Below are 21,131 nucleotides of genomic sequence, written 5' to 3' on the forward strand. Positions count from 1 at the left end.
TGGCTCTTAGTGCTCATTTTAATTGTATACATCTGGCAATAAAGAGATTTTGCACTTTCCAATATAAGTGCGCATCCATTTTTTATTTTTTGGGACAATTTTTGCTGATTTGTACTTCTGGGATCCAGCATTATATTATTATTTAGTATTTATATGGTGCCAACATGTTTCCGAAGCGCTGTACAGAGTATACTGTCTTGTCACTTAACTGTCCATCAGAGGGGCTCACAATCTAAAGGTGGCCATACATTAGAACGATTATGGGCATTTTCGACCAAGAGACAAATTTATCTCTAATCGAATCTGATTAGAGATAAATTTGTCTCTAGTCGAATCTGCCCATACACTACAGGCCGTTCCCATCCGATTTCAGCATGACATAATCAGGGAATCAGCTGAGCCGCCGCGTCCGCCCCGCCCCAAAAATGTATAAATGTGTGTAGTGCATTTATACATTACCTGTCCTGTAGCAGCTTCCAAACGGTGTCCGTCCATCTTGCCGGGTAAGTCGCATACACGCTAGCGGCGCATAGCATCTGACGTCAGACGCTATGCGCTGCCGGCGTGTATGTGGAATCCGGCGAGATGGATGGAAACCGCGTGGAGGCTGACACTGGACAGGTAATGTATAAATGCACTACACTACATACATCTATACATTGCAGCGGCAGCGGCGGGGGTTTCGTCATCTCGTTGCTCGTTCGCAATTCGGCCGCCATACTGCCTGACCAACCAACTTCGGCCCGAAATTTTCCAGCATGCGCGATAGTCTGTGCGCCCAATTTCTGTCCCGAAATTGGTCGCTTTGTTGGTCGGGCATGCACTTGGCAGCACCAATTTTAATCCAATTTGATTATAATAATCAAATTGGATGGTCGATTGGTTGGTTGGTCGGCTAGTGTATGGCCCCCTTTATCCTTACCATATTCATATGTCTATGTGTGTAACATGTAGTGAATGTATCGTAGTCCAGGGCTAATTCAGGAGGAAGCCAATTAACTTATCCGTATGTTTTGGGAAGTGGGAGGAACCCCGGGCAGACACGGGGAGGACATACAAACTCCATGCAGATAGTGTCCTGGCTGGGATTCAAATTGGGGACCCAGCGCTGTAAGGCGAGAACTCTAACCACTACGCCACCGTGCTGCATCTTTGCAATCATCCATTCTATAGGGGTGAGCAGTGTTCTCCGAATTGTGATACTTCATACTGTGTAACAGAATGAGTTACAAAAGAACATAAAACCAGCAGATCTCATCATCCCCCTACTAAGGCAAAGAGCTCCTGTGTGAGGCTAATACAGAATATGCACACGTTCTTCCTTTGACTCAGCACAATAATCACATTTTTGGCTGGAATGCATTATGAGTCAGGGTGTGTGTTTGCTGGAGTACATCAAGTGAAGCACAACAGTGCAGAGCGGAGGGGATGCCTGCAGGAAACACAACCTATAATACGTAAGCGCGTAAACGGGAAAGTTAATATGATCAAACCTTTACTATTACGCACACAAATCTGTACGTTCACTAACCCGCGCTAAGCTTATCACGCCCGTCATAGCATTTATCACGGCTTTGTGAATCGAGCCCATTGTGTTTGGATTACCTATGCACACCATTCATGTATATGAATCATCATTCACAATCTTGTTTATTTATTTAAAAGGAACTCAACTTTGGTTTAATTAAAAAAAAAATCCAAACCTAGATCGCTGCTACAGAATCTTTCGCAATTTTAAATCATTTTAGTCTGCAGCCAAGAGAACAACTGCCAAAACCGTGAGCCAATCACAGTGATCACAGGGCCACGAGCCAATGAAATCGGCTCCTGACCGGCTCACGGCAGCGGGAGAGCAGTGAAATCAGCGGTAGCACGCGGCATGTTAACTGCAATCTACACCCTGGCAGGGATAACAGGTCCTAAACATTGCATTGATTTCAATGACTAAGGGTACAGGAAAGGTCCAGGATAAATAAAAAGTAAAAATCTACTTACCTGGGGCTTCCTCCAGGCCCGAGGCAGACATCCTGTCCCTTCCACCCCAGCCCCCTTGCCCTGCAGTGACATGTGACCTTCACCCCCCAATGGTCCCAAACCATATCCCTGAGCCCCTCCGCTTGACACATACATTCAGTCACAGAAGTGCTGGCTGCATGCAATGGTGTGAAGTCGGTTGGACCTGTCACCGGTGGCCGCCGCACATTCTCCCCTCCTTGTTTCTAGCTGAGGGGGGGGGGGGGGGGGGGTACTGATTGTCATACGGGTGCTGAATGCAGATGCTGGGTGCCATGTGGGTTCTGGGCGCAGGTATATGGGTGGGTATCGAGTGTCATGCAGGTGTTGATTACAAGTATTTAGTGCCATGTGAGATCTGGGTGCATGTACTGGATGTCATGTGGGTGCTGGGTGCAGGTACTGGGTGTGACATGGGTGTGAATGCTTGGTGCCATGCCTGTACTAGGTGCTGGCTATGGGTGGGCATTGGGTGTTACCTGAGTTTTAAATTCAGGTACTTTGGGTGTGTTTACTGGTTAAGTGGGTGCTTGGTGCAGATAGTGGGTGCCATGTGGAGGCTGTATGCAGGTGCGAGTACTGGGTGCAATGTCAGGCCTGTGTGCAGGTACTTGTTGTCATGTAAGTGTGAGTACTGGGTGCCAACTATGGGGGAAAGAGGTGTGGGTGGATGTTGGGAGAAGTAAGAGGTCAGTAGAGGTCAGTGTGGGTGCTGCAGGAAGGGGAAGTAATTGGGAGTGCCGGAGGAGGGAGAGGTCACTATAGGTGCTGCTGGGGACAAGAAGGGCGTCATTTGGGAGGGAGAGGTCAGTGTGGGTATTGAGGGAGGCAGGATCACTGCAGTGCTAATGCTGGGGAGGGAGAGGTCAGTATGAGTCCTAGGTGATGGGAGAGGTCACTGTCGGTGGAGGGGCTTTTGAGCTCACTGCTGTCAGGGAGACACCATCTTACCTGCTCCCACACAGCTGCAGGGATGGTTATACAAGGAATCCTGTATGGGACCTCTTTACTCCAAAGTGTCCCAAATGGGGAGGAGCTTCCCACGGGTGGTGGGCAAGACTTCCCGCGTTCAAGTGACTGAGCTTATCGCGGCTGGGGACGGGGCTTATTTTTTGCAGCCAAAGGGGCCTTTTTATGGGTATTTTTAAAGGGGAGGTGCTTGGGGACCCAGAGCCCTCCTTCTGCATGTGCCTGGTAGCGAGTAGTGGGAACGTCTGTAATTTTTTCCTGCTTCCAGAAGATTCTCTGCTGCCATTCGCCGCCTCCTAATCATATGACCAAGGGGGCCCTGTGCCATCATTTTTGCAGGGGGGCCAGTCTAGTTACGCTCCTGCTCACTCTCCTCCTTATTAGCAGATGTGAGCTACATTTAAATCTTCACACCTATACAACATCTTTTTATTTTTATATACAAAGTTTTATTAGCAGTTTTTTTGTATTACAAAACCTTTTGTGACATAGGAGTAAAAGGAAATAGAACAAGAAAAAACCCGAACTGCCCCTGCCCTTCCTGACCCTCCCACATTGGCTTTCTCCTTCATCGCCTAGCAAGAATCCACTGCGATAGGGAGGAATAAAAAACACCCAAAAAGATTCTCAGAGTTGGATTAGGCATCAGAGGTCTTCCAAGTTACTTAGATTTCCCGTCCCCCCCAAAAAAAACTCGCAATTGTTCATAGGTGTACCAAGTGGAGCACTTAAAGGAAACCCGAGATCAAATAAAGCGTAGCATTTATAAGTATACCTGGGGCTGCCTCCAGCCGACTGTTGTTCATGGGATCCCTTGCCATCCTCCTGGGTCACCTCACTGTCCCACAGTCTGCTCTGGTAAATTCTTCAGTTGCCCTCAGTTGCGCTCCACTGTGCATGTGCAGTCTAGGACGTGTACCCCATCACGCTCCCATGGCCAGGAGGGTTCTGCCCACGCACAGTTTGCTAAGGCTTTAACTAAGCAGGCACAGAACACTCCCAGTCATGGGAGCACGATCGGGGGGGGGGGGTCGCATGTCCGGGACCCCGCGTATGCAGTGGAGCGTGACTGAGGGCAAGTGAAGAATTTACCAGAGCTGACTGCAGGAAAACAGGCCGGCCTGTGAGGATGGTGAGGGAGCCCACAGCCTATGGGGGTTTGGGGGAAGCACCAGGTAAGTATAGATGCTTCTCTTTTTCTCCTTATTTGATCTCAGGTACACTTGAAAGGGCTCCAGAGCTGCTTTAGGTACTACTATACCACATCTTTACATATATTTTTTTTAGGACATACCCTGTTTATAATAAATGTAACTTTATACATAGGCATAACTGCATCAACTGGTAAAACCCATTTACACATAGATGGAGGATCCAATTTAACAACATTTCTCAATTGGAAAGAATACAGGGGGACTGGCACTCAATGCTGGCTGTGGCACTGTGACCTGGATCTGGGAGTGCCCCAGCAATCAGATTCCCAGGTATACTTGTAGGAGAAAAGCGTGTGCACCAAAACGTATGCTTCCAGATTTATTCCTTCACAGGGTTACATACAGAACATGCAGTACGCAGTAAGAGATGACCTAACAGGCGTTCCGCAGGATAAAATTTCTTTCCTCAGAGATCAAAGTTAAAGGGAACCAGAACTGAATACAATTATTTAAAATAAACACGTGAGGTAACTTCAAATGGTCATTAAATAGTTACCGTGCCATCAGTTCCTCTCTGCTGTCAGTTATATATCAGTTGCTGTCAGTTATAGCTGAGAAAACAACTGTGCCAGGTAATGTCCATGTTTCCCTATGGCTCAAGTGGGCCATGTTTGCTGACCAGAAAGCTGTTATGGGGTAATGGCCATTTTCAAATTGGAGGACGGAGAATTCCATTGATCACAGTGGATAAACAGGATGCAGGAGAGGAGAAAGAGATTGAGGAGTAGACTACACAGGAGGTAAGTATGACGTGTATGGTTATTTTGACTTTTAATTTTCAGTTCACGGTCTCTTTAAGTGTCTAGCAATCCTGCACCCGTAGCTTCAGGCATAAAACAAATACTTACCTTCTGTCCCTGAGGAAGCGAGCATAGCGCCCCCCCCCCCCTTGCTCCCCGCTTGACAGGAAGTATGTCACTGTTTTCCCCCAATCGATGCATGGAACAGCGACAGATGCTGAAACAGTGTCTGTCCCTGTTCTAGGCTACCTCTCTTTTTAAGGCAATAAGGAACTTTAAATACATCTACGTGGTGCTGCTATTTACTTTGTACGTTGGGTCCTGAGGGCTACAGGACTATATCAGCGGAGCACACGTTTGTCCTCAGTCGGATGCTTGTCAACTTTGCTTATGTGAAAGTGGCTCAAAACTTAATGGGCCTGATCCAATTCACTTTTCACCCTAATTTTTTCTCTTAGGTGATATTTTCACATCGTAGATATTACACCTTTTAAGCTATCAGCAAGCAAGAAAATGCAATCATTTTACCAATACCTTCTCAGCTACTTTTTCATTTGCAGAGTGCAAAAGTTATTTTAAACAGGAGATGGAAAATTATCTCCTAGGAGAAAACGTGAATTACGTAGATCTGGCCCAATGCCTGTTAAATAATGCATAAAATAACGACTGGGCATTTTTCTCAGACCCTCCAATCCAAGTCCTTCCAGAGACACTCAGACCCATATGCAATTAACTTTTTATCCTAAGTTTTCTCCTAAGTGACATTTTCAAACTAGTCAACAAAATGAATTGTAAATCCCCAGCAAGCAAAGAATACTCAAAATAGTTTTGATAGTACTTTTCACCTACTTTTTTGTACTTTTTCCATTGCAAAATGCTAAAAAGTTATTCTGAATCAAAGATAAAAAATGATCACCAGGGAGAAAACTCAGGGGAAAAAGTTAATTGCATATGGCCCTCAGTGTGAATCAGGCCAAGTGATAGGACAGATAGGTAGGACTCCAGGTGATTGCTGTTCCTGTGTTGGGTTCCAGTGTGGAAATGCCTTTCATATCATGCAAGTTGCTCATTTTTTTCTGCTCCAGAATAAGTCTCGATCATCATACTTTCACCTCACTCTGTGCAAAACAGTCTGATTGCATATCTGCTCCTGATCTACATTCCCCCTGGAGCCAATAACTTCAAACTGTGACTCATCCATCCACAGAATGGTCTTCCTCTATTCCTTTGTCTAGTTCTTTGTTGTCTTTCAGGACTGTGATCTCATGTTAAGTGGGCAAGCTTCTCTTGTCTCTGTAAAAAAAAAAATAGAATAATCATACACTTATACTATAAAATGACAGGGTACGTCCTTACTTTTGGCAGGCAGTATAATCTAAGGGTTTCTGTAGTCTTGCTCCTCCCCATGGATTTGTTCTCATATCTAGTGATTGACCAAGTGTTACGCTGGATAGATGGTGCCTGCCAAGCTTGACGAGGAGGATGGATGGTGTTCTGAGCCTCCAGCTACAGTTCTGAACATTAAAATAGTTGTGTGACTGTCACAGCTGGCAGCCTGAGGTTTGCATGTCGTGGCAGCTATCTCCGTCTTTCACGATTACTAACCATGGCCTTTCCCTAAAGCTTATAGTGTACCAAAGCCAAAGCTTGAGTCAAAAAGGAAATGCTTACCTAAGAATTGGAAAGCCTCTGGATCCTGTAGAGGATTCCTAAGATGTCCTCTGGTCCCTCATTACCACTCATGGATCCACCAAAGTTTTCAGACAAGGGCTTGTCAGATATCTGATTGGAGCCGTGCTCATCTTCAGGCACAAGCATGGCGGTGCAGTGCCTGTGCGAGTATGGCTGTGCCTGCGCTGCTAGTGTACAAGTGGCTCTGTGCTACTGTGCGCAGGCGCAGCTATGCTTGCACGGGTGCACAATGGCTGCACTCATGCTTGAAGAGGAGTGGATCTTCTGGAGGGTCCCAACGACAAGAGCGAGGGGGACCCGGTAAGCCTCAATAGCAGGGATGTCCAAACTTTTTAGGCCACGGTCCATATCACTGTTCTTGAAAGTGCAAGCGGGCTGAACTAATGAAATTAAACACAATTTTTGTCAATTGCCGTTAGGTACATTATGCCTGAGACATTTTGTCAAAACATTTCCACAGGAGATAACCCACACACCGTGTGCAGTTAGCACAGTGGCAGCTTCTAATCTGTGGCTGTTACTGCTGCTGGCATAGTGGTGGCTGCAAATCCGTGGCTGTTACTGCTACGGTGGTAGCTGATAGGGTTAGCAGAGAGGGAGGCAGAGCGGAAACACAAGGCCCCTACATGCCACACCATAGCCACGACCTGCGGCCTGCATGGAATTAGCAACTGAAGAGAGCTTTGGGGGCCACCAGCAAAGGCTCAGCGGGCTGCATTTGGCCCCTGGGCTGTACTTTGGACATGCTTGCTCTATAGGATCCAGAAGCTTCCCTCTTCTTAGGTATTTATTTTTTGACCCAAGCTTCTTTGAAAGATCCCTAACACTAATCTCTCACATTATTGTTAGCCATAACCTAACCTGATACTCTCAACTAGCCCAGAGCAACCCAAACCCCGAACTCAGCGCCATCATAAGGGTTGTGCATGAAACATTCCTATATCAAGACCAGTGGTGGGACAAAATTTAGCAAATACGAAATTACGCATCGTAATCGTAATGCAAAATTTTTGAGAAAATCGTAATTAATTTCGTATGCAATAGTAATATTTCATAATTTCGCTTCACTTTCACTACATTTTGTGCCAACGTTAATGGTTAATAACAGCACCTATCCAGTGTTCAGGTCCAGTCCAACGCGGTTACAGTTCAGTCATTGGACAGAATGCAGTTTCAAGCAAGTTGGTTTCTACAGTGTAGTTCCTATCCATTTGGTGATTGCACTGCGGTGGGCATCCAAACACTAGTCACAGTGGATTTCCCATCCCCTCAGTGGATACAGTTCCGTTCCCATTCAATAAGTGGTTGCAGTGCAATGCCAGTGCAGTGAGTTGAGACAGAGCAGGTAGCTGTGGCATTCCAATCCCAGTGCAGTTAGTTGTGACAGGGCAGTTAGCAGTGGTAGTGCAGCCCTCCTGCAATCAGTGGTCACTGTTGGTCACAAGTGCCATCACAATACAGTTCAATCCAGGGGTTTAACCATAGCTAAATTCAACACACACAAGCAATAGAACACAGCAGTACATGCATCCAGCTACATTTGAAATTGGTCAGCAGGTGCTCGTCAGCCAATCAGGATGCACTGTCATACACCCTTTACCTGCCATACCACATCTAGCAGCCATTAGCATTCAGGTGGGAGGCTTCAGTTGGACGCCATCGCAAGATTGCGTCGCTAGCAGGACCGCCCCGTGCAGGCATCACTCCCACAGGGGTCCCTCCCTAACCACTCACCTGTCCGCCATGTCCTAGAGCTGAAAGAAAACGTTTAAAAAACACACGATTGGTTCACACGATGGCCAGGGGCCCCGGACCTCTCTCACTGGCCGGGGCCCCAAGGCCAACACGTGATACCTGGAGGGGAGTGCAGGTGGGCCTGGACCTCTCACACCCAGGCTCTGGACCTCTCACATCCAGAAAACCCACCAACACTGCCTCCATACTGAATGCTAAATTCAACACACACAAGCAATAGAACACCGCAGTACATGCATCCAGCTACATTTGAAATTGGTCAGCAGGTGCTCGTCAGCCAATCAGGATGCACTGTCATACACCCTTTACCTGCCATACCACATCTAGCAGCCATTAGCATTCAGGTGGGAGGCTTCAGTTGGACGCCATCGCAAGATTGCTTTGCTAGCAGGACCGCCCCGTGCAGGCATTCCTCCCACAGGGGTCCCTCCCTAACCGCTCACCTGTCCGCCATGTCCTAGAGCTGAAAGAAAACGTTTAAAAAACACACGATTGGTTCACACGATGGTCCGGGGCCCCTGGCCATCGTGTGAACCAATCGTGTGTTTTTTAAACGTTTTCTTTCAGCTCTAGGACATGGCGGACAGGTGAGCGGTTAGGGGGGGACCCCTGTGGGAGGGATGCCTGCACGGGGCGGTCCTGCTAGCGACACAATCTTGCGATGGCGTCCAACTGAAGCCTCCCACCTGAATGCTAATGGCTGCTAGATGTGGTATGGCAGGTAAAGGGTGTATGACAGTGCATCCTGATTGGCTGACGAGCACCTGCTGACCAATTTCAAATGTAGCTGGATGCATGTACTGCTGTGTTCTATTGCTTGTGTGTGTTGAATTTAGCATTCAGTATGGAGGCAGTGTTGGTGGGTTTTCTGGATGTGAGAGGTCCAGAGCCTGGGTGTGAGAGGTCCAGGCCCACCTGCACTCCCCTCCAGGTATCACGTGTTGGCCTTGGGGCCCCGGCCAGTGAGAGAGGTCCGGGGCCCCTGGCCATCGTGTGAACCAATTGTGTGTTTTATAAACGTTTTCTTTCAGCTCTAGGACATGGCGGACAGGTGAGCGGTTAGGGAGGGACCCCTGTAGGAGGGATGCCTGCACGGGGCGGTCCTGCTAGCGACGCAATCTTGCGATGGCGTCCAACTGAAGCCTCCCACCTGAATGCTAATGGCTGCTAGATGTGGTATGGCAGGTAAAGGGTGTATGACAGTGCATCCTGATTGGCTGACGAGCACCTGCTGACCAATTTCAAATGTAGCTGGATGCATGTACTGCTGTGTTCTATTGCTTGTGTGTGTTGAATTTAGCATTCAGTATGGAGGCAGTGTTGGTGGGTTTTCTGGATGTGAGAGGTCCAGAGCCTGGGTGTGAGAGGTCCAGGCCCACCTGCACTCCCCTCCAGGTATCACGTGTTGGCCTTGGGGCCCCGGCCAGTGAGAGAGGTCCGGGGCCCCTGGCAATCGTGTGAACCAATCGTGTGTTGTTTAACCATAGCTACCAACTGTCCCTCTTTTGGAGGGACAGTCCCTCTTTGGAAACCCAATCCCTCTTTCTCCCTAAATTGTCCCTCTTTCAGGACTGATGTGCAGATTTATGTAAGTATATGTAATTTTTCTACTGAAAATTGTGTTTAATTGACTCTAAACTTTGTTCCCATCCTTTAAATTGAAATATTTCTTGTATTCAAATGTTAATATAAAGGAAAATGAACCAGGATATAAAGGACCAGTGTGGTTTGAATTATAAAATAACATTTTTTTCTCATGAAATCTTTATAGTATATGTGAGTAGAGGTGCGTACACACATGCGACTATAGTCGTTTGAAACAATCGTTCCCCGATCGTTTCAAACGACGATCGTTTAAAAAAAAGCAACCAACGATCATTAAGTCTAAGGACGGACGAGCTAGATCGTTAAAAACGAACGATCTAGCTTGGCGGATTTTTACCAACGACGATCGTTTGCAAAAGTAGTACATCGTTGGAAACGGTCGTTCGTACTAGGCTTGACATGCGCATTTCGCTATTTCTCTATGAAACTTCTTATTTTTATGCGCAAGCGCAATAGTTGCTTTACGTGATGTAACGTTCGTTCTAACGATCAGATCGTTACACACATTTTAAAACTAACTTTACTTAGGTCGTTCTTTCATCAATTAAAAGTTTGTTCGTCGTTCTCAACGAACGATCGTTGTCGCATGTGTGTACGTAGCATTAGGGTATGTTGGGTGCGTTATTAGGGTTGTGGCAGGGAGGTGACTTAAAGAGAAACTGTCACCAAGAATTGAACTTCATCCCAATCAGTAGCTGATACCCCCTATCCCCTGAGAAATCTATTCCTTTTCGCAAACGGATGATCAGGGGGCTCTGTATGGCTGATATTGTAGTGAAACCCCTCCCCCAAGAAACTCTGAGGACCGTGGTACTTCTGGCAGTTTCCTGTCTGTGAACCTTGTTGCATTGTGGGAAATAGCTGTTTACAGCTGTTTCCAACTGCCAAAAAAGCAAGCAGCAGCTACATCACCTGCCAGCAGTAAAAATGTCACCATGTGATGAATGTCAGAATGTAAATCAGGGATTTAAAATATTTTACAATGGGCAAATACTGACTAAATAATTTATACATAATTATTGTAAAAATGAAGCATTTTTTTTATTACATTATTTTCACTGGAGTTCCTCTTTAAGTGTCCCTCTTTCTGATCTCAAAAAGTTAGGAAATATGGGTTTAACGCCAAATTATAGGGGCCCCCATAGAAACTTTAACTGGTTCCCACCAATGTTTACATGTCCTTCAACAGCCTGATGGCCTATTTTTTGGGGGGCTGTCATATAACAAGTGGGGACATCATGATGCCCTCTGCCCATAACAAGTGTGACCACAACAACAATTGCTATGGAGATGGGAGGCCTAACAACTGACGGGAGGAAGGTTGTGAGGCTGGAGCTGTCAAAACCCAGGGCCCTCCTGTAGCTGTAATGTCTGCTCCCTCAGTAGTTATGCCATTGGCTAAAACATTATCAGCGATCAAATCCTGTCAGTGTCACCATCTTGTAAGTGGTCAGAGTGAGGGTCCAGTCTCTGTCATTGATCATAGTGCACACAAATTTATGTCAGTGTAGACATAGTCTTGTTGTGGTCAGAGCAGGCCTGTATTCATATTACAGGAGCCTATAGGCACAGATGTCATGGCCCTAGACTTCACCCTTTATGAACCTGCAGACCTGCAATGAACCGCACAGCAAGTGTGCTGGCTGGTCATTGCCTATCATAGGAAGTTACAGGTGTCCCTTAGCATTACGTAGCCAGAGGCACCTTCAGTATTAAGCAGCTAGTGGAGCCGCGACTGAAGGGAAATCGTCAGTGGAATGCCAAGAGCAGGGTGACTAAACTCTCATTTACGCTCCGATCGAGAAAAGCATAGGGAAGGAGGGAGGGCTAGGGGAAAGGAGTAAGCCGCACCTCCATAATCAGGCTCCTGTAGGCACGTGCTTACAGTGCCTTATGATAAATCTGTCCCTGGGTCAGAGCCACTGTCATTTGTGGAGAAAGGGTTGGGGAAGGGGGTGGAGGCTGGACAACATTACACCTGTACTAAGAATATTTATGCAGAAGTCCTAGGAGCCAGGACATTTACATTGGGATACCCAAAACATTTACACAGAAGGCCTGGTACCAAAAAAAAAAAAAATGTATGCAGGAGCCGTAGAAACCAGCACATTCATCCTGCAAATTGTATCATTGGTGGCCACCTAAAATCTAGGTACTGGTGCCCCTACCAGTACCTAGATTTAAGGTGGCCACCAATAATACAATTTGCAGATCGATCATTTACCAATGAGTCTTGGTATGAACAATCAGAAATGATCGTTAGGGACCACTAATGGGCTAAAATCTCCTAACCAATCCGGCCACTTTAGGAACAGAGCCATTTTTACTGCCCATTCACTTCTCATTGACTTGCATAGATTAATATCTACGCACCTGGAGCAGTAAGTGGTTTTTAATTAAATCAATCGGATTTTCGGATCGATAGGCAAATTGTATCATTAGTGGCCACCTTTAGAACATTAACTACAAGAGTACCAGAACCCAGAACCTTTGCAATGAGAAGTGTCAATATTGCACAGAAGTTTGGCTGGAAAGGTATTCTAGGCAGGGCAGCCATCAGGGGGGGACAACTGACACTGCAGTGAGGGGCCCTGGGCCCCCCCAAAGCACTGGAATGGCCGCATGTGCTGGCTGCGGGCCTGTGGCTTACTCACCAGCACACCGCATTCCAGCACTAAGAGAAGAGTGACATCAGCACTTGAATGTGGGGAGCAGATTAGGAGTGAGCCCACTACAGCGGACTTTCTATACTGGGGCACCACCTATATCTGGCTACCTATACTGGGGCACCACCTATACCTCGCTACCTATACTGGGGCTGGAACCACCTATACCTAGCTACCTATACTGGGGCAATACCAATACCTGGCTACCTATACTGAGAGCACCACCTGTACCTGGCTACCTATACTGGGGAGCCTAAAGCTTGCTACCTATACTGGGGCACCACCTATACTCGGCTACTTATACTGGGGCGCCTATAGCTTGCTACCTATACTGGGGGCACCTGTACCTGGCTAACCTATACTGGTGCACCACCCATACCAGGCAACCTATACTGGGGGCAACTATACCAGGCTACCTATACCAGGGCACCACCTATAGTTAAATACCTATACTGGGGGCACCTGTATCTTGCTGGTCTATACTGGGGCACCAGCTATACCAGGCTACCTATACTGGGGGCATCTACACCAGGCTACCTATACTGGGGCACCTATGCCTGAATACCTATACTGGGGCACCAGCTATACCAGGCTACCTATACTGGGGGCATCTACACCAGGCTACCTATACTGGGGTAACCGATACCTGGATACCCATACTGGGGGCACCTATGCCTGGATACCTATACTGGGGGCACCTATACCTGGCTATGGCAGGGGGACGAGCTGAGACAGAAGGGGACAAGAGGTAACATGGGGATAAAAGAGGCACAGGGGGAACAGAGGCGGACAAAAGAGGCACCGGGACGGACACGGGGTGGGGTGGCTAGTGGGTGGGCACAACAACCAGTGGGTGGGCCCAGGGAGGGGGGGGGGGCCCAAATCTGATGATGTGTGAGGGGCCCCAAATTTTCTGATAGCGGCCCTGATTCTAGGGAATCTAGAAGTCTCCTGAGGTAATCTATGAACTCTAGCACAGGACTAGCACCATCAGAGAAGTAAACAGAACTTCTGGAAGTGTGACTTTGGTACATTGCTAATGAAGTCTCATGCTGGAGGGTCCCTATTGAAGTCATTATGAACACCCACCATGACACCTGGCAGGGAATGGGTTACTCCATATGCTAAACAAGAATCTGTGAGCATTTTTGTGGTGGTGGTAATGTGGTTATTGCTTTTCAGATCTTGTGCAACCTTACGAGAACAGTTAGCAAGGGAGACATATGCCTTGCCTCAAAGTCAGACCTCTATAAAGTGATACAAATGTCTCCTCTCCACACTATAACTCATCACCGCCCCTGCTTGCTGCCATCTCAGCAAACCTCTCCTAAATACCTACAAATGACTGGAATTACTGATTCCCCAGGTGGACAGAGAACGATTATCTCCAAACAGAGGGGAGCCGTGCAGTCGTGCAGAGCAGCCAGCTCGTAAATCTGTGAGTCTCCCTCCCCAGCAGGACTGTGTAACATGACCCCGGGGGACGTATTCAGCGCAACACGTGAGCAATCGGGCTGCCTGGAACAGAAAGAGAGTGTGGCTTGATAGAGCCCAGCAGGCTGCGAGTACTACTACTGCTGCTGAGTCTGCTGAGCCACATCAGTCTGCCATGGCAGCGCACAGGCATCCATTACTTGGCTTTCTGCTCACCCTTGCTGCGGGGGTCGTGAACTGCTCTCCCAGCTGCCCCCCTGGAGACCGAGACTTGGGTAAGACAAGCATAATAAGCTGCTAATACTGCTATTACTGACCATATGCTGCATGACTCAAGTGATCACTACAAGTATAACTGCTGTAGTTATGTTTTAAGGGGGAATTCCACTTTTGTTAGGGAAAACTTAATTTACTGTATGTTCGGCAGCACGTACTGCAGGGGTTAACTTTCTGGCTTTCGTCATTTTTTTTTTTAAATAAGAGCATATGAAGCAGTTATTCCACAGGTGTCCTAAAGCTGCAGGGAATAAGGATGGGGCTAAATTCCACTATAAATTGCAGATGCCAATTTGATCCTTTTTTGTGTGGCGTTATGTGCAATTTTTAAATTTACAGTTTTTTGTTTTGTTTTTTTAATTGGTTCAGCTAGGGAAATTACATTTAAACAGGGAAAATGAGAGAAAATCGCATAGCACCACGTTTTGTATGCAATTTTTTGGTGATCCCCATCGAACAGGGCTGGCACCCACAGAGCTGGGACAAGGTCCTCCAGCATCCAAGGCTGAGACACCAAAGTGCGGCCGTCCATCCCTCCCACCCCAGCCGTCACACACTGCTTGCTATTAGAGGGGCCCCTGGGCCCCAATCCCCCCTAGCTCAGTTATCTGGCTTGCAGTCACCGTCATGTATCCCCTTTTCTTATTTCTCTCTGCTTCAAACACAATAGGGGAATGGTAGCTGAGTGAGTTTTGCGCCCCCTCCTACACTGCGCCCTGGGGCTGGAGCCTCTCTTGTCTCGGCCCGGCCTGGCCCTGGGGACACAGAACGCATATGGGCACTTTTCAGAAATTATAAAGCGCCCACGACTTTTGTGGAAGAGCCATGATTTCACAGCGATTCCTGGAGCGATTTGGCTACTGTAGCTACTGATGTGATCACTCTGGGATGACTGCCAAAATGTTTTTTTGGATAGTTTGCTCCTCAATCCCAATGTTACTTGCGGGATCCACTGGAATAACCCTGTGCGATCGCCGGCAATCGGAAAGCACAGGAAAAGCACTGCTAGTGAGTCCCAGCCCCATTGGCTAGCACCAATGAGAGAAATGTTTTCAGACGTGCTTTGACTCCACAAATCCTTGCACATCAGATCCCTTAATAGATAAACGTCCAAACTGAGTCAGCACCGTCTTCTGTATAAATAAGCTCTTTTACTAATTAAAAAGCATAATGGCAAGCGTTTCCAGAGACTGCTCCGCTGTTTCAGGCGTACTTTGCATGTCAAGGGATTAGTTCCCCATTAGGTCCACCGGTCTCTGCCTTGCTCTGATTGGCTGTTGGGGGGTAAGCTGATTGGTTGCTCTGATGGTGTTAAACTATTTAAACTGTGATGTTGTGTGTTATTGCGTGATGACTATGCTGCCTGGCTTGACAAAGGGCTATACGCCCGAAACAGCGGAGCTGTCGCTGGAAACGCTTGCCATTATGCTTTTTAATTAATAAAAGAGCTTATTGATACAGTAGACGGTGCTGACTCAGTTTGGACGTTTAGCCCCATCAAAGACTGCAGCAGGCAGTGGGTTTGTGTAAAAATCGCACTGCGCAAGTGGAAATGCTGCTTTTCGATTTACATTTTAGCACCGGCATCATTGCCATAGGAAAACCTCACGTTCCAAAAATTAAATTGAGACGCTTCCAGAGGAAATGTGCTTGAGTGTAGGTCTTGATGCTCACTTCAGGTTTTCTTTAAGAATGTGCGGTACATTATTAGCCGAAAGCTTACTCTTTATTCAACACTAAGTTAGCCAATAAATGGTATCCTGATTCAAAACTCCTGTGCCTGCACAGTACGCCGCGGACAATGTGGGCTTGATTGACAGCGGCAGTTCACGCAGGCACAGTAAGGACAGGCTCCGACGACCTCAAGGTCGTCCTCTGCACCGTGCGGGGACTAGTGTTGGGCGAACAGTGTTCGCCACTGTTCGGGTTCTGCAGAATATCACCCTGTTCGAGTGATGTTCGAGTTCGGCCGAACACCCGATGGTGTTCGGCCAAACTGTTCGGCCATATGGCCGAACTAAGAGCGCATGGCCGAACGTTACCCGAACGTTCGGCTAGCGCTGTGATTGGCCGAACGGGTCACGTGGTTCGGACCCGAACGCGCTCTGATTGGCCGAACGGGTCACGTGGTTCGGGTAAATAAATACCCGATCCACGTCATTTCTCCGCCATTTGTCTGTGGGGTTAGCTTTGGGTAGGCAGGCAGGGTAGTTCTCTCTCCAGCCAGGCTAGCGAGGGTTCTCCGGTCATTGTGTCGCTGCTGGGAAAGTAGTACACCGCTCACCCACACTATATAGCATTGTGTTTACTGCCACTCTGTGTGTCTGCTGGGAACAGTAGTACACCGCTCACCCTGTATAGCATTGTGCTCTGTGTCGCTGCTGGGAACAGTAGTACACCGCTCACCCTGTATAGCATTGTGCTCTGTGTCGCTGCTGGGAATAGTAGTACACTGCTCACCCACACTATATAGCATTGTGTTTACTGCCACTCTGTGTCTCTGCTGGGAACAGTAGTACACCGCTCATCCTGTATAGCATTGTGCTCTGTCGCTGCTGGGAACAGTAGTACACCGCTCACCCTGTATAGCATTGTGCTCTGTGTCGCTGCTGGGAACAGTAATACACCGCTCACCCACACTATATAGCATTGTGTTTACTGCCACTCTGTGTGTCTGCTGGGAACAGTAGTACACCGCTCAACCTGTATAGCATTGTGCTTTGTGTCGCTGCTGGGAATAGTAGTACACCGCTCACCCACACTATATAGCATTGTGTTTACTGCCACTCTGTGTCTCTGCTGGGAACAGTAGTACACCGCTCACCCTGTATAGCATTGTGCTCTGTGTCGCTGCTGGGAACAGTAGTACACCTCTCACCCACACTATATAGCATTGTGTTTACTGCCACTCTGTGTGTCTGCTGGGAACAGTAGTACACCGCTCACCCTGTATAGCATTTTGCTCTGTGTCGCTGCTGGGAACAGTAGTACACCGCTCACCCACACTATATAGCATTGTGTTTACTGCCACTCTGTGTCTCTGCTGGGAACAGTAGTACACCGCTCACCCACACTATATAGCATTGTGTTTACTGCCACCCTGTGTGTCTGCTGGGAACAGTAGTACACCGCTCACCCTGTATAGCATTTTGCTCTGTGTCGCTGCTGGGAACAGTAGTACACCGCTCACCCACACTATATAGCATTGTGTTTACTGCCACTCTGTGTCTGCTGGGAACAGTAGTGCACCGCTCACCCTGTATAGCATTGTGCTCTGTGTCGCTGCTGGGAACAGTAGTACACCGCTCACCCACACTATATAGAATTGTGTTTACTGCCACTCTGTGTGCCTGCTGGGAACAGCAGTACACCGCACACCCTGTATAGCATTGTGCTCTGTGTCGCTGCTGGGAACAGTAGTACACCGCTCACCCACACTATATAGCATTGTGTTTACTGCCACTATGTGTCTCTGCAGGGAACAGTAGTACACCGCTCACCCTGTATAGCATTGTGCTCTGTGTCGCTGCTGGGAACAGTAGTACACCGCTCACCCACACTATATAGCATTGTGTTTACTGCCACTATGTGTCTCTGCTGGGAACAGTAGTACACCGCTCACCCTGTATAGCATTGTGCTCTGTGTCGCTGCTGGGAACAGTAGTACACCGCTCACCCACACTTTATAGCATTGTGTTTACTGCCACTCTGTGTGTCTGCTGGGAACAGTAGTACACCGCTCACCCTGTATAGCATTGTGCTCTGTGTCGCTGCTGGGAACAGTAGTACACCGCTCACCCACATTATATAGAATTGTGTTTACTGCCACTCTGTGTCTCTGCTGGGAACAGTAGTACACCGCTCACCCGCCACTGTATAGCATTTCTGTACTGCCACTGTACTGCTGCCAGTCAGCGTGTACTTTAAGGATAAGTGAAATGAAGAAGAAATCCTGTGAAAGAGGGAGGGGCAAGGGAAGAGGTGTTCCCCCTGACGGTTCACGTACAGGCCACAGTGGAGCACCGAAGAAAACAAACTCAATACAGCCCATGTTGTCCAGGAAATCAACCCTCACAAATCCAAAAGAACAGGACCAGATAATTAATTGGATGACCTCTAAAGCGTCCAGCAGTGGGTTAAGCAGCACCAGCACATCACGCACGAGGTCCGAGTCCTCAGCCAGTTACAAGGAGCCAGTGGGCACAAAGCTGACACAACCGGCAGCGACACCACGCACACAACTGCCAAATAACCAGTCCGAAGAATTTCCTCAGGACACAATGGGGTATTCGCAGGAGCTATTCCCAGCCCAACAAACTTCCACCTTTCAAAGGTCAATGGAAGAGCCAGAAATTTTGTGCACGGATTCACAACCATTGACTGTGGGAAATGCACCGCGCACTGAAATGCAAGGCGAGTCCGAGGAGGACTTTGAGACCCAAATCCCAGAGCAAGTTGGGCAGGAGGGGTTTCAATTGCAGGAGGTCGGCCGAGAAGATCTGGAAGACGACGTTGGAGTGTGCTGCGCAGAGGTTGTTGTGGGGAGCTCTACTCCACGACGGCGGCCCACAATCACATATGACGAGTTTGAGGAGATGGAAGAGGAGGAGGGTATGGACAATGTTGACAGAAACCCAGATTTTGTATGTGAAGGAGAACATCGCCGTCGTAGCAGCACAGATGAGTCTGTTGAAGAACCCACTGCTGCATGAGTTCGCCTTGTGCCACAAGGTAGGCGGCGCGAAATTTCAGGCACCACAAGCTTGGAAGTTCAAGTGAGACGCAAAAGAGGCGCAAACAGAAATCGCCAGCAAGGCAGGTGCTCCAAAGTCTGGCCTTTCTTTGAAGACTGCAGTGAGGATGGTACCATGGTGATTTGCAAGGTGTGCAAGACCCGCCTGAGCAGGGGGAAACATATTAACAACCTCTCCACCACCAGCATGACCCGCCACATGGTATCCAAACATCCCACTCTGTGGCCGCCAGGACAGGGTACCAGCAACACTGCCTCCCTTGGGGTCACCAGACTCACCACCAGACCCTCCTCAGCAGCAGCAGTAGCCCAGCCATTGCGTGGTTCACAACAACATTCACAAACATCAGACGACGCTGACACTGTCACTTTCCGGAATAGTGCTCTTGAGGTCTCCCAGTCATCAAACACAACAACCAACAGCCGTTCAGTGTGCAGCCCTACGGTTCAGTTGTCTGTCTCGGAGATGCTTGAGCGCAAGAGGAAATTGCCAGCAAATGACACCCGGTCAGTGGCACTAACAGCCAGCATAGCCAAGCTTCTGGCCTGCGAAATGCTGCCATATCGAGTGGTGGAAACAAACAGTTAGCGTGATGGGTTAGCGTTTCCGGTCCCTGTTTATTGAACCTCTTATCTGTATTACATTTATGACTGCATGGCGGTAAAAAGCATGCTATCCGCACGCTTCTTGTCCTCATGCAAGGCCTGGGTTGTTGTGTCTGAAAGCGTGGCCTTCTCCTCCTGCGCCTCCTCCTGTTCCATCACGTGTGCTGCTGCTGGGTTAGCGTTGCCGGTCCCTGTTTATGGAACCTCTTATCTTTATTACATGTATGACTGCATGGCGGCAAAATGCATGCTATCCGCACGCTTCTTGTCCTCATGCAAGGCCTGGGTTGTTGTGTCTGAAAGCGTGGCCTTCTCCTCCTGCGCCTCCTCCTGTTCCATCACGTGTGCTGCTGCTGGGTTAGCGTTGCCGGTCCCTGTTTATGGAACCTCTTATCTTTATTACATTTATGACTGCATGGCGGCAAAATGCATGCTATCCGCACGCTTCTTGTCCTCATGCAAGGCCTGGGTTGTTGTGTCTCAAAGCGTGGCCTTCTCCTCCTGCGCCGCCCTCCTCCTGTTCCATCACGTGTGCTGCTGCTGGGTTAGCGTTACCGGTCCCTTTTCCTGGAACCTCTTATCTGTATTACATTTATGACTGCATGCCGACAAAAAGCATGTTACCTGTGCAAAGAAAACAGACATTTCCCGCATTTAGAAGACAGTTTTCCCTTTGAAATTTTAAAAACGATTTTCTCAAAAACTATAAGCTCTTTTTGCTCATTTTTTTTCCTCTTGTACCCACTCCCAAGGTGCACATACCCTGTAAATTTGGGGTATGTAGCATGTAAGGAGGCTTTACAAAGCACGAAAGTTCGGGTCCCCATTGACTTCCATTATGTTCGGAGTTCGGCGCGAACACCCGAACATCGCGGCCATGTTCGGCGAACGTTCGCGAACCCGAACATCCAGGTGTTCGCCCAACACTAGCGGGGACCCCGGCCGGTGGCTGCGAATGGAGCTGTCAGCGTGGGGCAGACAGCTGTGAGGGGCTAGAGAAAGCCCCAGCTAAGTAAATCAGATTTTCTTATTTTTCCCTGATGATTTCTTTAAAGAGAGCCCGAGTTGGGCTCAAAAAATTGAAAAAAAAGTAGGCTACCTGGTTCGGGTGGCTGAGCGGATCAGGTAGCCGCAAAAACCGCCACTTCCGCCCGCCGCTCGTGGCACTGGTCCACTTTCACTTTTGTGACCTATCGGTCACGACGCTGCAAGGAGAGACTGTGTGTCTCTCATAATCTGCAGGGAAGCGGGGGAGCAGCAGGGGGCGCGGCCAGGGAGAGAGAGCTGCCCAATGGCAGCTCAGGAAACCCTGCAGGAACACCACTGGCAGGAGTTTTGAACAGGGAATCCCTCTCCCATGTTTACCTCCAAGATAGCAACAAATATTGTCGCTAATCTCAGGGGGGCT

General features: G+C 48.3%; 1 protein-coding gene across 3 annotated transcripts in view; it reads left to right on the plus strand.

The window, feature by feature from the left end:
• Positions 1-4,805: 4,805 nt before the first annotated feature.
• Positions 4,806-21,131, plus strand: part of CPZ (carboxypeptidase Z) — an 89,605-nt gene continuing 73,279 nt past the window's right edge. The window contains exon 1 of one of the 3 annotated variants that reach the window (XM_068267115.1): positions 4,806-4,936. Coding sequence is in view for 1 of the 3 variants with exons in the window: in XM_068267099.1 (XP_068123200.1) it covers positions 14,264-14,363 (100 nt within the window). In the remaining 2 variants the exon portion in view is untranslated. Of the gene's footprint in view, positions 4,937-11,367; positions 11,431-14,005; positions 14,364-21,131 lie in introns of those variants that run through there. The other 2 variants (XM_068267107.1, XM_068267099.1) reach the window with 2 other exon arrangements.

This window comes from Hyperolius riggenbachi, chromosome 1 (assembly GCF_040937935.1).
Source record: "Hyperolius riggenbachi isolate aHypRig1 chromosome 1, aHypRig1.pri, whole genome shotgun sequence".
In the NCBI taxonomy this organism is placed as follows: Eukaryota; Metazoa; Chordata; class Amphibia; order Anura; family Hyperoliidae; genus Hyperolius; species Hyperolius riggenbachi.